The 14,961-nt window shown below is 44.5% G+C and overlaps 1 protein-coding gene across 1 annotated transcript; it reads left to right on the top strand.

Moving 5' to 3' along the window:
- The first annotated feature begins 5,802 nt into the window (after positions 1 to 5,802).
- LTC4S (leukotriene C4 synthase) lies at positions 5,803 to 13,076 on the top strand. The gene is made up of 5 exons (XM_010178771.1): positions 5,803 to 5,860; positions 10,085 to 10,184; positions 12,036 to 12,106; positions 12,578 to 12,659; positions 12,932 to 13,076. The coding sequence occupies exons 1-5, from the start codon at positions 5,803 to 5,805 to the stop codon at positions 13,074 to 13,076; spliced, it is 456 nt and encodes a 151-aa protein (XP_010177073.1).
- Positions 13,077 to 14,961: the final 1,885 nt, after the last annotated feature.

Raw genomic sequence — 14,961 nt, 5'->3', positions numbered from 1 at the left:
GTCTGCAGGAAGAGTGCGCTTTATCCTGGGGTCTCTAAGGAGTCGCACACTTGAACAGGTCAAAACCAATTATGCGTATCCTAGCCAGCCTTTTGGAAACCTCACTTGCAGTGTTCTAAAATTTTTTTATTGTTTAAAAATAAAACAAAAATCCAGAGCAATAGTGCAGAAAGCAAGCAAATAGTTGCACAAATTGTGTTTAAGGCTTAGTCTCCTGCAGCTATTACTTGCAAACGTTATTTGTTCATAGCTTGACATGCTGTTCTAGTACTGTCCATCAGACTTCTGACTTTTTATTTGAGAAGGGGCTGTATTGCACCTGAGTATGCTTGCAAAATGTTTTGAATTGTTTCTTTTCCCCATTGCTGAAGCATTTGCCTGTACTCTCAATAAGCAAGTGATGTTTCACGGTAAATACTTCTAGATGCTGGTAATAGATGAAAGAAAGTATTAAAACCTGGCCAGTTAGTCTAGGTAGTCGTCTTAATAGATTGTAGTCTTTTAAGCTGCAGTTTGCACTCTGTTGTAGAGAGGCACAGTTCTTGGCTTATACCTTGCTGTGTTTAAAGGGGGAATTTCTTATGGGAGAACTTTTAAACTATAGTAGGTTTAATGTGAATTGTAAAGCCATTTACTTTGCACCTGTTACTTCATAACTTATTTCCAAAGGTAGTTGTATTTAAATGAAGGCTCTGCTTCACGACAGCTCATCTAGTTTTCTTTGTTGTAAAAAGTAAAACTAACTTTTGAGATCAGTTCATTCTCCAAAGTTAGCAGTGATGCAGTGAGCACAAGACTTTGTCACTTCAGGAAAAGAATGAGAAAAAATAATTTGGCTGAGAGGTGGGAAGTCCTTAACAGCAATAATAGCACAGGCAGCCTGGGAGAATACTTGTATCAGGGTTCCTCCAATATGGAAGTCTCCCCCTTTAATTTTTTTTTTTTAATACCGGGTTACGAGTTTGATAATCTTTCTATAGACTGGTGGATTTACTTCTTTAGTATCCCTTGAAGCAGGTGCTGGTTCTTCAGCTCAGCCCAAGGAGACCTCTTACCCATATGGTGGGGTCAGTCCCACGAAGGACAGAAGCCACAATGGGAGCAGTCAGTGTCCCAAAGTCCTTAATTTCTACCAAAAAAAATCCTCTGTCCACCAACAAACCATCTTGCCTTAACCTTTATTTTAACATGAAAATAAAAGTTCAAAGCTTTTGTTTTAAATGCACAAATACCTCTTCCCTTTTAAATCCACTTTTTTTGGGAAACTCCCTTAAACTTTCTAATCGAACCCAGCATTGTGATTTAAAAGCAATTTCCTTCGACACAGACTGGCTTCTTCAGGAGTTGTCTGCACTGCAGAGATGTGTGAGAGGGGTTTTTTCCAGAGTGGGTGAAGGGAAGCGAAGGATAACATTGATTTCAAAGAAGGAAAGTATTTTACTGTATCTGCAGCTCCTTTATGAGACAATTTGCACTTTTAAAAACTGCTTTTTAACACTAATACTTTAACCCTTTCCAAATATGCATGGCACATGGTTTGTCCAGCACACTTACCTAGTGTGGATGAATTACGCTCTGTTGAACAGATTTGATAGTGTATCACGTTGAACTGTTGGTGAAAGATGGGCGTTGATCAGTGGATCCCACCGTTGAGTGGTGGATCAAACTTCCCTGAGCCAGACTTCATCCCTCGTAGAGCTTTTGAAAAGATAAAGATTGTCTTTGGATGGGAAGACAAAGGTGTTAGTGACTTTGGTTGGTGACACTTCTGATATTTTCTAGAATTAAGTAGTTGAGATGCAAATAACTGATGCTAACTTTTCTTATGCTGGCAATCTAAGAAAAGAGCTAGAGTTTGGTCTACTGTTAAGTCAAAAACTGGTCCAAGCTAAGTGTCATTAGAAGAGTATAGATATAAACTAGCGATGGCAGGGGAAGGAGTGTTTGCTGTATTTTTATTTTTAAGGCTTAACTTTGCACCAGTGTGCCTTCCCTTCCTGTTAGGGGTGCTTGGGACCTCACAATTTCAGGTGACATCTTCCAATGTCACTAGTTTTTTCTCCCCCTTACAAACACTTGAGAGAAATAACAGGGTAGTAGGATTCAGCTTTTCTTTCTTCCCTGTTTGAGTTGTGGTGAAATCTGCTACGTTTTCCAGTAGGTTTTGCACACAAGCTTTGTTCTGAATAAGTCAAAATACAGTCCATCCGGTTGTGATTTCTTGACTGGAGGAAAAGAACATCTGCTGTTTGCATTATTACTACCAAAAAGGCAGTCCAGCTAAATGTGCAGGAAAATGCAGATGTGTGCTTTCCTCCGCTGTTTCTGGAAGCTGAGGTGGATACTGCCCTGCTTGACCAGAGGGTTTGTTCAGGAAGGTGTCGAGATTTGGTGACAGGGCCTTTTCATGGTACTGTTGAAGTAAAATTAAGGGTGATTCTAGGAAAACTGGCATATAATGCCCATCAGTCGTCATAAGTGAACAGGATCCAAACAGCATTTAACCTGATAGGAAAAGCAGCCCTTGCTTCTGGTTTCAGTCCCTGCCCTCATCATGCGATCAGACTGCTGGAAGTACGGTGTTGCTGTAACCGAGTTGAAACAGTTCAATGGAAATGAAAATACGGTTTAGACCTACATAGGTGCATGGGTAGGGCTGGGCTTTGCCTTCATGCCCTTGAACGTGTAGCTGTCTATATATGCACTTGGGCTTTCCATTTGCTGCAGCTTCAGAGCAATAAAATGTATCTCCCCTGAACCGTACCCAGCCGGCCGCCCATGGCTTTATTTATGAACTGCGGTTCCGGCTGGGGAGGAGAGGTGGGAGTGTCACTGTGCAACATCCACTGCCTTCCAAAAACCACGATTCAATTGAAAAGGGTGCTCAAAATTTTGTTATACACATTTCCTTTGTGTAAATAAATGTTTACAATTTTATATTAAAGATTTGAATAAGAGTTAGATCTTCTGACTGTATATTTTTTACTTTTTATAGATTTTAAAACTATAATTCTTTATATATGTGTTTGGGGGGTATTATGGTAAGTTTTATGCTTGTAAATGGAGAACAGTTGAATTTGATGCTAACCTTTATGAATTTTTGTCATTGAAATGTATAAAGAGTCCATTAATCCCCTTATTCTTTTACAACAATTACTGGTGCACACCAAAAAGAAATCCTTCACTTCTGTTTTATCATTATAAAATAAATATTTTGCTAGTGTATTAAACGTAACATGGTGTGACTTTATACATTTGTGTGAGCCGAGCAGAGTTCAGCACTGTTCCGAGTGAGACGGTTCCCTTTCTTCCAACACAATTTTGGTCAGCGTGTTACTAAGGCTCAAATTCTTCTGCTGTGTTTTACCCATTCTTAGAGTTTCAGAAAGTCCAATGAAACAGGGCAGGACTGGATAAAGAGGCCTTGGAAAACTTAACTTTGAAAGCAAGGCTTGATGTTACACCCGCAGCTTCTGGACACTTTCAAAGAAGTAAGTAATTTTTGTAATTTTAATGCAGTTGTAGGCCTCAGGCTGGGGAATACGATTGCTGAGGTGGTTGTCACTGGTGAAAAAGCTGTTAGTGGCTCACGTGTGCAAAATTTGTCAAGTTACAGAAATATGCTCAGATTCCCTCAAAATAACAGGCATTAGGGGTTCAAACCAGTTTCCTTGAGACTCGTAACAAGACAGATTATGTTTGATATAGGCAGATGGCACACAAAAACCAAACCGAGAAATGAGGAGCTCGTACTGCAAGCATGAGTTAGTGTTTCTGAACAAGGAACAAAATACTGACAGCAAGTTGCATGAAGATTTTGGCTTAAAGCTTGTCTGGTCCCTAAGACACTGTGTGGAGCTGGTGGGTTGAAGAGGCTGTGGAAAATAACGGCAAACCAGGTTTTTCAGACCCTGCTGGGATGTTGAGCCTCTTCGGATGGGCACTGTCCATGTGTGCTGGTCGGAAGAGGAGTACAGCAGGGGTCTGGGGCTCCATCTGTGCCCGAAGGAGCCTGCCCTCGGTGGCGTGTGTCTGCGTGTCAGGAGGTTCTCGTTAACGGGTTCTTACTTGACAAATTACTCAAAATCAGCCATTTCAAAGCAGTTCTCTTAGTGAATCATGCCATTTGCAGCAGGCCCAAAAATGCAATTATTTATGTAGCATTTCCTGCTTGTCAAGCGCGCCTTTTAACCGATGATATCTGGTCTTAAGTTCTAAACCAACATCTCAGATCTCTCCAACCACAGATTTAGCAGTAGCGATAAAGAAGAATTTGCAAAGCGTGACAGATCTGCTTCTTGCGAAGGCTGGATTCATTTTACATGTTACTGTAACTTCAAGCATCAGCCTATGTAATAAGAATTTTAATCGGCTTCAAACATTGAAGGATCATTCTCTGGGCATTGAATTTGGTGTGTTATTGTATAGCTGCCGTGCTTACGGCCTCACCTCAGCGCTTTTGGATTTCCTCACAAAGTGCCTCCTGATTTATCTGAGTGTATGTCGAGTATATTCCTACTCTACAAGTTCTGAGTTGTGTTTGAGGGGAGGAGGGGACACAACTTCAGAAGCTTATAAAGAACCCAATGTAATAATAAGGAGCAGTATCGGCATGAGCTGCTTCTAGCCTGTGGGGAGCTGTGAAGTTACTACTTTATTAACTCCTGCTTTATTGTCCTATCAAACGTGCTGCCCTGACCAGTGAACTTGCTGTGTCACACTGAGGAGAGGCTGTGGGAGCGATCGCTTCTTTGTGGCGTTGTGCAGTGTCTGCACTGAGGTTCTGTGTGTGACTGCAATGGCTCAGCCGTATCCTGTCCCCCCTTCATGAGAACGAAGGGAAATCCTTAGGTGATGATGAATTATACTTTTTTTTTTTCCTCTTCCATTCTTTGGTTTAAAAATCTTTGGAGTTGGAGAAGTCTTTTATCCATATTCTGTGTTTTGGAGCAACTTTAACTTTTCAAACTGATGCATATTTTGCTTTTGTGGACTGGGGAGTAAAGTTTCTCAGGGCTGAAACACTGCTGTTTTTCAAACTTTACATTTCACCTTTTAACTGCAATATCAGTATAACATTTCTCTTTCTACATCCTGTGCTGCCTTCCATTCGGATCTGAGAACTTTTATTTTGTATGTCAGCCAGGAAAAGGTTCATACTGCAGAATTTGAAAAACACCGGAAAACTACAAAAAGTGGCTGAGAGCTGGAAAAGAACCATGCTCCATTTGGTAAACTGACAGTATTGACTAATAGGATAAAATATCTGCAGGCTTTTTAAAAAATTCAGAATCCAGTAACAGAATTAAGTTATTCCAGCTGAAATCTAGAAAATCTTTCATATGGTCGGCTCCACTCCTTGGAATAAGAGCAGGAGGTCAACCCAGTCATTTGTAAATGCTTGTTAATTTTTACAACCTCGCGCATAATTTAGATGCTTTACAACTGATTAAACCTACCACTAAAAGGGCTGCAAAAATTCCCATCATCTTTCAATTGCTGGCAATACAGAATTCTCTCATGGTACAAAATCTGTAAATACAATTTGAAGAAGTTCAGAGTTTGCGCAGGCAAAACTTTTGCTGTAGCACAGCTCAGCAGAAGGCGCTTGTCTCGCATGGAGACTTTGTGATGGCTGCTTTGGGAAAGGGCTGTGGCGTGGGGAGAGTTAAGGTGGGGCGGAGGAAGCGCGTGTGGTGTGTGCAGGGCAGTGCAGGGCTGCAGTGGAGCTGCAGGAGGGGGAGGGTCAGAGAGCAGCTGCACCCATCACACCTGGTGGGGCTTTGGTCCACAGCCAGCACCATGAGAAACCAGATCGATCTGCTGGCCACCGTCACGGTTCTGGGAGTCCTGGAGCAAGGTAAATGTCCTTTATGTTATGCTCAGTAACATTAATCTAGTTATGTTGGACTTTGTGGAACTGTGTTTTGCTTGGGGTCTCCAGGGAGTGAAAGTTGCTGTTGTCCAACATGGTAACATGATGTTTGGCTGTTGACAGTGTCATGCCCAAGTATGTTTGTTATTTAATAGGATCCAAGATAACTTGCAGACCTCAAAGCCAGCATCCTAGAGGGTAATTAAATTTGAGTTTTCCTTTGAAACTTAAAACAATTTCAACAGTTAAAATGTCTTTAAAACATTTTCTTTGATTGAATTTTAGGAGGTAATTTGTAATTAGAGTGGCTGGCAAAGTAAAGGCAGGTTAATAAATCCGCTGATGAAGAGGTCAGTCTACAAACATGCATCGTATCTGTATGGAAAAGAGCATCATGTACGCGTGTATTTCTCCTCTGTGACCAGTATTTTTTTGTGCTAAGTTCATATAGCTCAGCTGCACGGAGTGGATGACAGATGAGTTGACAGCACACAGTAATCTGGAAACTAATGCGAGCCCCTCTGGTCAGAAATAGATGCAGACGTTTTCAGAGAGGCTCAGCGACTTCTTGCGATTTAAACAGATGTGTTTGGCTTAAACCGTTTAGAAAGAAGCAGTCCTGTTGCCGAGCTCTGCCCAGCTCTTGTGTTTAATTGTGGGTCCTTTGGGCAAAGATCTCTCCCCTTCTGGGCTTCAGGAGGGTCATGGAAGGGGATGCTTCCTCTGCATCCATTTTATTAAAATCTTCACGTCTCTCTGAGGGAAGGTTGGTTTGTTGCTTTAGCTTGGTTTGGTTTTTTAATTTTTATTACTGAATTAATTCACCGTGGAGCTATTACACCTTTTTGCTTACAAATGGATGTGAATCCCTGAGCAGCCTGAGGTATTTTTAGCCATCAGATGATAAATCTCTTAATGTAAGCATTATTTAAAACACACATATGCTACTGGAAGAATAGGGTTCAAGATTTCAGAATTATCAGTATTCCTCTCAAACAATTTACAGAGAAATATCAGCAACTCAAAATGCAAGATACATTTTTCTTATGTTTTTTAGTTATTAAACTAAGTGGGGATGGAGGGAGTGTTTGGTGCAAACAGGGAGAATCCGAGGAGAAATTGAAATTGAGTTATGGGAATGTGTCTAAGCTCTTTCCATGGGGAAACCCTCTAGCAAATTCCTAGATAGCAGTTTTGTCTCAAATATATTTGTTTTATGAAAACTTCAAGTATTTTTTGAAGGTTGCAGCCTAAGGCATTTTACTTTCCTGCTATGCAAACTATATGTAGGTGTGAAGCCAGCAGATAAATAGCAAGAATTGGCACCCTCTTACCTAGGTTAGATCAGACAAAGTAGCCTCTCTCATAGTCTCTGCGTAGGAAGCCATGGAGCAGTTACAAAATACTGTGTGTTTCCTTTCTGCCAGGAAGAAATGTGTGTGCTAATGCCACCTTGATGCCGAGCTGTGCAGCAGCTTTCCTTGCATATTTTGAAAGGACTTTATGTAGAGGTTACAGGTCTGAGACCCTTCTGAGAAGGCAGAGCACTGAAACACTGTGCACCATACGTACACATACTCTTCCATCACGTCCTGACGTAGGAGACAATTTAATGGCTGAGCTTAGTACAGTGTTAATTGATTTATATTTTTACTTTTGTCTGGATTTTCTGGACACCCGCAGTTTCCGCATTCTTTCAAGTAACTTCCCCTTTTTAATCCAGTTACGTTCAGTTTAGCAGAGCTCGGAGCGCGGCGCTCTGTAGATATGTGCCCCTGCGCCGAGCGCTGTACCAGAGAGCAGAGCAAGTCTACCACAGTTTTGGGTTCCACCCCCTCCCCGCCGCCTTTTTTTGTTTTCAAAGGAAGTAAAGCTTCTGCGATGTCACTGTCTCAGTCCCCACAGAGCTTGTTTGCCCAGTTCACTCAAATGTGGCAGATACGGGCTCCAATTCGGTTTGACAGGTTTGTGGACATAGTCAAATAGAGAATGGAGGTCTGACTGATGCTTCCACTGAGGAGCAAAGCACAGGGAGAGCCCAGCCCCTGTAAGCCATGTGGGAATCCACCCGGCTGTTTAACCCCGAGACGTGAATCGCAAAAAATGAGTTTGAAAGGTTCTGCGGGGAAGGTTGAACTCTTTTACCTACGAGTCCATGCTGAGAAAGCTGATGCAGTGTGGGTTTTTAAAACATCTCATTCCAAGAGCTGCTTTTGGAGGGTGATTCTACATTCTTAATGCTTTGCCCATGCAGCAGCAGGTCTGGAGGAGAGCTCGCTGGCCTCCAAGAGGTGAGATCTCGCTCCTCTTGGGTGGTGGTTTTATGCATTATCCATTGCTAAGCATAAGGACTTTTCTGAATGTGTGCTCCTGTACACAAGCAGGATGTTAAGCACAAAGTTGATGGAGAGGTTGAGTCTGAAATGATTCTCGCTATGTCCATCAGCCCTGAGGATGCTATGTTAGGAAGGGTGCAGATGACACAAAGCAGCATGAAGAGCATTGCCCAGTAGAGTCAGGCTCACACCATAAGCTAGAGCTGCGCACGATGCAGTAACTTCAGCTTGGTCCATTTTTTGAGCAGCGGCTGGGATGAGACCCTGAGAGCGTTAAATATCTGTGTAGGAGATGTGCATAGCTGGTGTGAGGAGGAGGTAATGGGATGGGTCACACTTTCATCATCCTTTTACCAGAGCTCTGGCAGCCACCGCTGACTTGAGCAGTTTGTTACTGAGCCCGAGCTGTCTGGTCTCACACAGGGGATGCTGTGCTGCATCCTGCCGGGTCTTGGGGAAGGACCATGTCCTCACCCTCAACCATAATCAATGTGCTATGAGTGAGTGGAGAGAACATGCTTGTTCCTCCCCACCTTTTTCTCCTAGCACCTCTCATTTAGAGCTGGGTCACTGCACACACCGTGGAAGACGCTGGAACGCGTGGATGCTTTCCTAAATGAACGCCTATGTGTACTTAAATGGATATTACATTGTGTAATATGCAAGTCATACAATCAGATTATTTACATTTCTTATTCCCTTTTATTCCACATATGTTCTAATGCTTTTCTGCAGGCACAAATGGATCTGTCTTGTCTTTAATCTTGCAACATCTGTCCCTACTTTCCCTTCTCTGTCCTGCTGTTTTGCTTTTATCTTCTTTGTTAGCACAAGACAGCACAAAGCAGTCTTGGCTTCTTGTCTCTTTGTTCAGTGCTCTGGAAATGTTGCTACATTAGGGCCTTGTTAATCCAAGTGAATCACTTAGCAGCACGCTGCCACAGCCACTAAAGTAATTGGTGTTATAATTTAGTTTTCTCCTAATGAAAATTCTCATTTTCAATCAAGGCAACAATGTAGTAGCACACCTAAACATAAACAGTTGAAACATCAGCAATCACCTGTGTGAGTAAAAACTTCCATCAAGTAATGGCACAGCCAGATCTTCATGTTAACAAGTTTTCATAGTTTTGTAGTGATTTTCGATGTCCCTCACAATTGGACAAAGGAGCGATGTAGCAGACACTAAGTTAGGACCTGGGCCCAAAGTGGGCAGGGGCTGATAGCAGCCACTAGCAGAACAACCCCTCCTTGAACTGCTCGAGCCTCAGGACCACCCTGCAGGAATGAAGTGGAAGAAATCATCACCCATTTTCTTCTATTGCCATGATTGTGAGCGTCTCTAATTGGCTTCATGATATCCCAGCGCTTCACAGTTCGGCTGCTGCTCTGTGACATGGGGCCATCCTCGTACAAAAGCTGTGCACCCTCTGGGTGTAGCAGGAGGTGTTACACATTATTCCCATCAGCCTGGCTGAGGGTGCACTAATGCTCCAAACACAGAGTGCAGGACTGAAGAAGAACAACGATCCTGTGGTGGGGTGTGGACTTGGCGAGGTTTCGGTGTGCGCCGCTGCCTTCCTGCAAGGCCTGGGCGTGTTTGATCTGTGGGGCAGCACCCAGGGCTGCGCTGCTGGGTGAGGCCATGCAAAGCTCTGCGGGGCACACTCTGCCGGGGTAACCAAATCTGAATTTGAAGTACAGGTGTGAAATAAATGGCACATTTATTTCAAGCCATGTGTGATAGCCCTTGACTATGAACCTAGACGGTATCAGCTCTTTTCCTCTAAACGCTTGATTCCAAGCTCGGTAAGGTTTGGTTGAATACAATGCTGCTGGACTGTTACCATTACCGTGTTATTCTTTTTTTTAGCGTATTTTGCGCTGCAGGTGATCTATGCCCGGCGAAAGTACAAGATCTCCCCTCCTGAGACAACTGGCCACCCTGACTTTGAGCGCATCTTCAGAGCTCAGTAAGATTTTGACTTTGTGGTAACTCCATCTTGATAACTTGAGTGAAATGTCACCAGGAAAGACTGAAGTTGTCCTCAAGTCACCTTTTCACTTACTGCTGCTGACACTGCATGTGTATATATATTAAAAACCAAAACCAAACCAAACAAAAACCAACAAAACAAAACAAAAACGCTTTATGTGCAGAGGTCTGAGTTTTGGAGCACTTTGCTCTGGCTGGAGTGTCTCTATCCCCAATAATCCTTCTCCTGGCATCGTGAGAGGCTGTCAAATTACAAATTAGTGGCTGTATGGAAGAGGTGCTGAGCATTAATGCATTACAATCATTAAATTTAATATTAACGTTGGCTACAAATTGTGACAGTAGCTGTATTAATAACCTAATATTTGCTTGTATGTGTTTGCTGATGAATTGAAGCAAAGGGCCATGCTGGCAGAACCAGCTATGAGGCCTTTTTAATCTTTTTCCTTTTTTTAAGCCATTGTACTGTGAAAGTCAGCACTCGTGGGCCCATGCCGAGGGCTGTTTCTTTTTGCTCTGTTCCTATAGAGAGAGCAATGTTGGAGCTAAACTGGAAGCATTCACAGATCCCTTTGGCTTCCAGCAAGCACCAGATTCAGTCTTTCATCTCAGTTGTGCTCTTTCGTAAGCGATTGAAAGGAATTGGCTAGAGGAGGTTTGAAGGGTTCAAGTGTGGCACTAAATCCTGAACAAAGCAGCCGCGTTTCCTTGCCAGCATGCAGGAAACGTTTGTGGAGTGACAAAACCACCCGCTCCGGTCCTTTTGCCGTGCAGCAAAAGGCCAGCCCGCGTGGGAGGCGTCAGCCTGTGCTAGCTGGTAGCTGTTGATGAGGCTTTTAATTAAATACTGGGCTGTGCATTACCCGAGCTGTGCTGCGGTGTGCCGGGAAGCCCTCTGCTGTGTTCTGTGGAGGACGTGATCCCAGGGATTTTGGGTTTGACAAGGTATTTCTTCATTGGGGGATTTTTTCCTCCCTTCATTCTTTTCCCTGTGGAAAAGGAGACAAATGGATAATTTGATTTGATATATTTAAAAAAAAAAAAAAGAGGAGGGGGAAGAAGTATTGAAGTATTGATTTCTTACTCACTTGTGGAAACCTGGCAGCCTCTCCTTGCTGAGGCTCAAACTGCATTTGCAGCAGAAGATGGTTCAGACTTTTTCCAGCTCCCAATCTGGCTCTCTTTCCTGAGGCTTGGTAAATTTTTGGCCAAATTTAAGATTAAATTGCCTAGGAAATGGTAAAATGTAGAAGAAATCAAGAAACAAAACTACTGTCTTTGATAGCACAGCTTTCAAAGCAAACCTGTATTTTTGACACTAAAAGAAAAAAGGAGGACGAAAACCTGGCTGCAGAGCTGATCACTTTCTGCTAAATTTGACCTAAGAGAAGGCTTCTTCTTGGAGTATGACTTGTGCAACACCCAAATTTGGGCTGTGCTCTCCTAAGGGGAAAAGAACGCTCCTTGAAAAATGCCAAGGACCTTCTGCCCATGCAGAGTTCCAATGGGTGCCTGTGCAGGCACCGAGCGTGGGGCCAAGGACGGGACCTGTCAAGGGTCCAGCAAAGACAAATCTCTACCTCGGCCATGACTCGTTGTTGCAGGGTCCATGTGAACCTGAGTGAGGTGAAGGCTCTGTGTTGTTTGGGTGCTTTTCTTCTCTAAAATACAGGTAAGAAATAAAAGGTTTTGTTCTCCAGAGCACAGCACAGCAATGCCTCTTATCGGCCCCTTCAGTTTGCTCTGACGTGCATTTCCAGCTCACCGGGTTAACTGATCTCAGATGAACGAGGATGCGATTTTAACTCTCATCTCTGGTTCTCACCAGGGTGAATTGCTCAGAGTACTTCCCCATCTTTGTCTCGCTCCTCTGGGTTGCTGGCATCTTCTTCCATCAAGGTAAGGGGCAGAGGGGGACCCCAACCCAAACCTCATGCACATACCAAGACAACCCCCCAAATTAAATCCCACTGTGACTCAGGCACGTGCCCTCTGTTCCTGTGGGGCTGTTATTCAGGGAAAGCAAATATCCCCTTTGGCTAGATGGACTGAGGAGCACCCTAATTCCAGTGTGCATGGAGCTGCTGGTAGCAGCTGAGCTGGTTCCTGCCCAGAGGAGAGGTTTTGTGGCATTGTCAGCCCACGCTCTCTGGGGCAGAGAAGTTTGTCCCTTACAAAAAGGGAAGGAACTAAGACCCATTTAAAGTCCCACAGTATTTTAGGACTCAGTCCCTCTGCATTGGGTTGTTGCAGCTGTGCCCCCATCTGCAGGGGGAAGTGGGAACATGGGTGACTGAGCCTGGGCTGCAGCTCTGGCAGGGTCCGGGGACTCCCAGCCCCACCAGGACTCGTCTTCTGTCTCCCCCGCAGGTGTGGCGGCAGCGTGTGGGCTGCTGTACCTCTACACCCGTCTCCAGTATTTCCAGGGATATGTGCAGGCTGCACAGGGACGGTGAGTACTTGTCTGGGGCTGTGGGCACCTCAAACCGCCCCAGGCAGGCTGTCTGCAGGATGCGGCCCGTGGGGCAGGTTTCATGTCTGTGGATGCGACTGAAGGCAGATTATCATCACCTTCTTCTCCTTTTCCTGCCCCTATGTGCTCATGGGTCCACCAGCTCTTCCTTGGCTCAGTCTCTAAGCGGGATGGGGGACACCAAGCCCCCCCAGCACACTTCATGCCCAGGGTTGTCTGAAGGGTTCTGACAGCATCTTCTCCCCATGCAGGTTGGGGCCACTGTACGCCAGCGCCCGGCTGCTCTGGCTGCTGCTGGGGCTGGCAGTGGCTGGGCTCCTGGCACATTTCCTGCTGCCCCACTCTGTGTGGACAGCACTGCTGGCATGGCCTCTCTGGCTGCTCAGCGCCTGGTGAGCGGGGGCGCAGCTCTCCCAAAATTCACCGTTGGTGTTCAGCAGAGGGAAGGCAGTTGCATGCCATGGTCAGCAACTGAGGATCTCCCCAGCGCTGCACTCACCTTTCCAGGGAGGTGGATGCGGGCACTCCTCTGCTCTCAAAGCTCCATTCTTCAGAGATGCTTCCCCTTCCAGAAAGAAAATGCTGCCTGGCCTGATGGCCTGGTCCCGTGCTGCTGGGCTTCACTGCCAGGTTTTGTAGCACGGGCTGCTCTGAAACCTCTAACGCCTTTCACTGCTGTAATGAGTTATGTTGTAGGCTCAAACCATGGATATACAACAAATAAATTCCTTTTCTCATTAGAAATCACCTCTGATTGTTAAAGGTACTTAACATTAAGGGTGTGAGAACATCTGAGGGTTAGGGGACTGGTCTGCATGGGAAAAGCTGCTGCGATTAAAACAAGCTTGAAAAGATTGGTAAGCTTGTCTAAAACCATTACCAATTTTTTTTTTGGAAAAAAGCCTGTCTCTAGGCCAAATGCTAATGTCTGCGTTTGGCACTGACTTTAATGATCTTGACTTGGACCTGACTTCACTTATCACTGATCTACCAGTCGGACTTTGACCTCTCTCTGGATTTCAACCTCCACTGCAAAATCAGGGTTCGCAGGTAACTAAAGCAAGCATCAAGCAGGCAGCTCCTTGCTAAGCTGTATGTGGGTATAGCTAAAAAAACCACAAAACCAAAACACAACACAAAACGCAAAAAGACCAAACCAAAACAAGTCATATTCTGTAAGAAACACAACTGTTCCACAATTGCATCCTCCAGTGTATGGGTGCCCAAGTGCCTTCCTTGCTATGTGACAAGGAAAGAGCCAAACAAATTTATTTATTTATTTATTTATTTTAAGAAATGGTGAGGGTTCCTGTGGTGCTGGAGGAAAGAAATAAACAAACCAAAACAACACAACCAGTCTCCCACTGGGCTGCTCTAAGTGCTTTCCTGAGCATGAGCAGTGCTTTGGGGTTATCAGGTGCTGGTGAGCACGGAGGAATGACTCTGTGTAGGGGCTACAGCCGGTCCACAGCCCCCAGGACCACCCACCCATTCTGGAAAAGGGAATGGACAAGCAGAGCCAGAGCAAGGGTCTCCCTGCTGCAAGTGACACTCACTGCTGCAGTAAAGGTTTAAATTTAGCTTTTATTACAGTGCACATTATTTTATATATTTATATATAGAGAGATGTACTTGAAAAATCAAATGTATCCAATAATAAAAAATACAGCACATTAAAGTAGTATAATGCATTCCAGTGTATAGCTGAAGAGACATTGGGATTTACACTAATCCCTACTATTTCTGAACTGGGCTACTTCTGCTTCATTTTTTAAGGTTTTTTTAATTTTTTTTCCAAAAAATTCACACCAATCAATAACTGAAATAGTTAGTTATTTAAAAAGGTGGTTTCTGCACTCAATCTCAAGGCTTGAAGACACTGGAGACTTCACCGTGAGTTAAGGGGCTGTGTTCAATGATGGCAGGCACAGTGTGGCGTTTATTTTTTGTTTTGTTTTCCCTGCCATACTCATAGCTCCAACCCCTTCAGATTCGTTCCTCCTCTGTAGAAGGAGGGTCCGTCTTCACTCTTGCTTAATCCTCAGCTATGGCCAGGACCATTGCCTGGGCGGAGGTGAGGCAGCCCTCGGTACCTGGCCATCTCCATCCCAGCACGTCTGCGAGGTCGGCCGGCGGGACTCAACGTGACCAAGCCCCCTGCACTGTCCCCAAATACAGCCAGCGACTGCCCTGTCCTGGGCTGAAGGTCCTTTTAGTCCCCACGTGTGCTAAAGCTTATCCCGACCCCAAACTGTCCCCTGTGTCGGTGCAGGCCGAGTGG

Source organism: Mesitornis unicolor, unplaced genomic scaffold (genome assembly GCF_000695765.1).
Source record: "Mesitornis unicolor isolate BGI_N332 unplaced genomic scaffold, ASM69576v1 scaffold30772, whole genome shotgun sequence".
NCBI classification, from domain to species: Eukaryota; Metazoa; Chordata; class Aves; order Mesitornithiformes; family Mesitornithidae; genus Mesitornis; species Mesitornis unicolor.
The sequence above is the reverse complement of the archived record's forward strand: the minus strand, read 5'-3'. Positions and strand labels throughout refer to the sequence as shown.

Bases quoted from the DNA above. Each gene is read 5' to 3' on its own strand.
- LTC4S (XM_010178771.1), top strand. From the start codon at position 5,803: ATGAGAAACCAGATCGATCTGCTGGCCACCGTCACGGTTCTGGGAGTC. The intron at 10,185-12,035 runs GTAAGATTTTGA...GGTTCTCACCAG, and splicing joins GAGCGCATCTTCAGAGCTCA to GGTGAATTGCTCAGAGTACT. The intron at 12,660-12,931 runs GTGAGTACTTGT...CTCCCCATGCAG, and splicing joins GTGCAGGCTGCACAGGGACG to GTTGGGGCCACTGTACGCCA.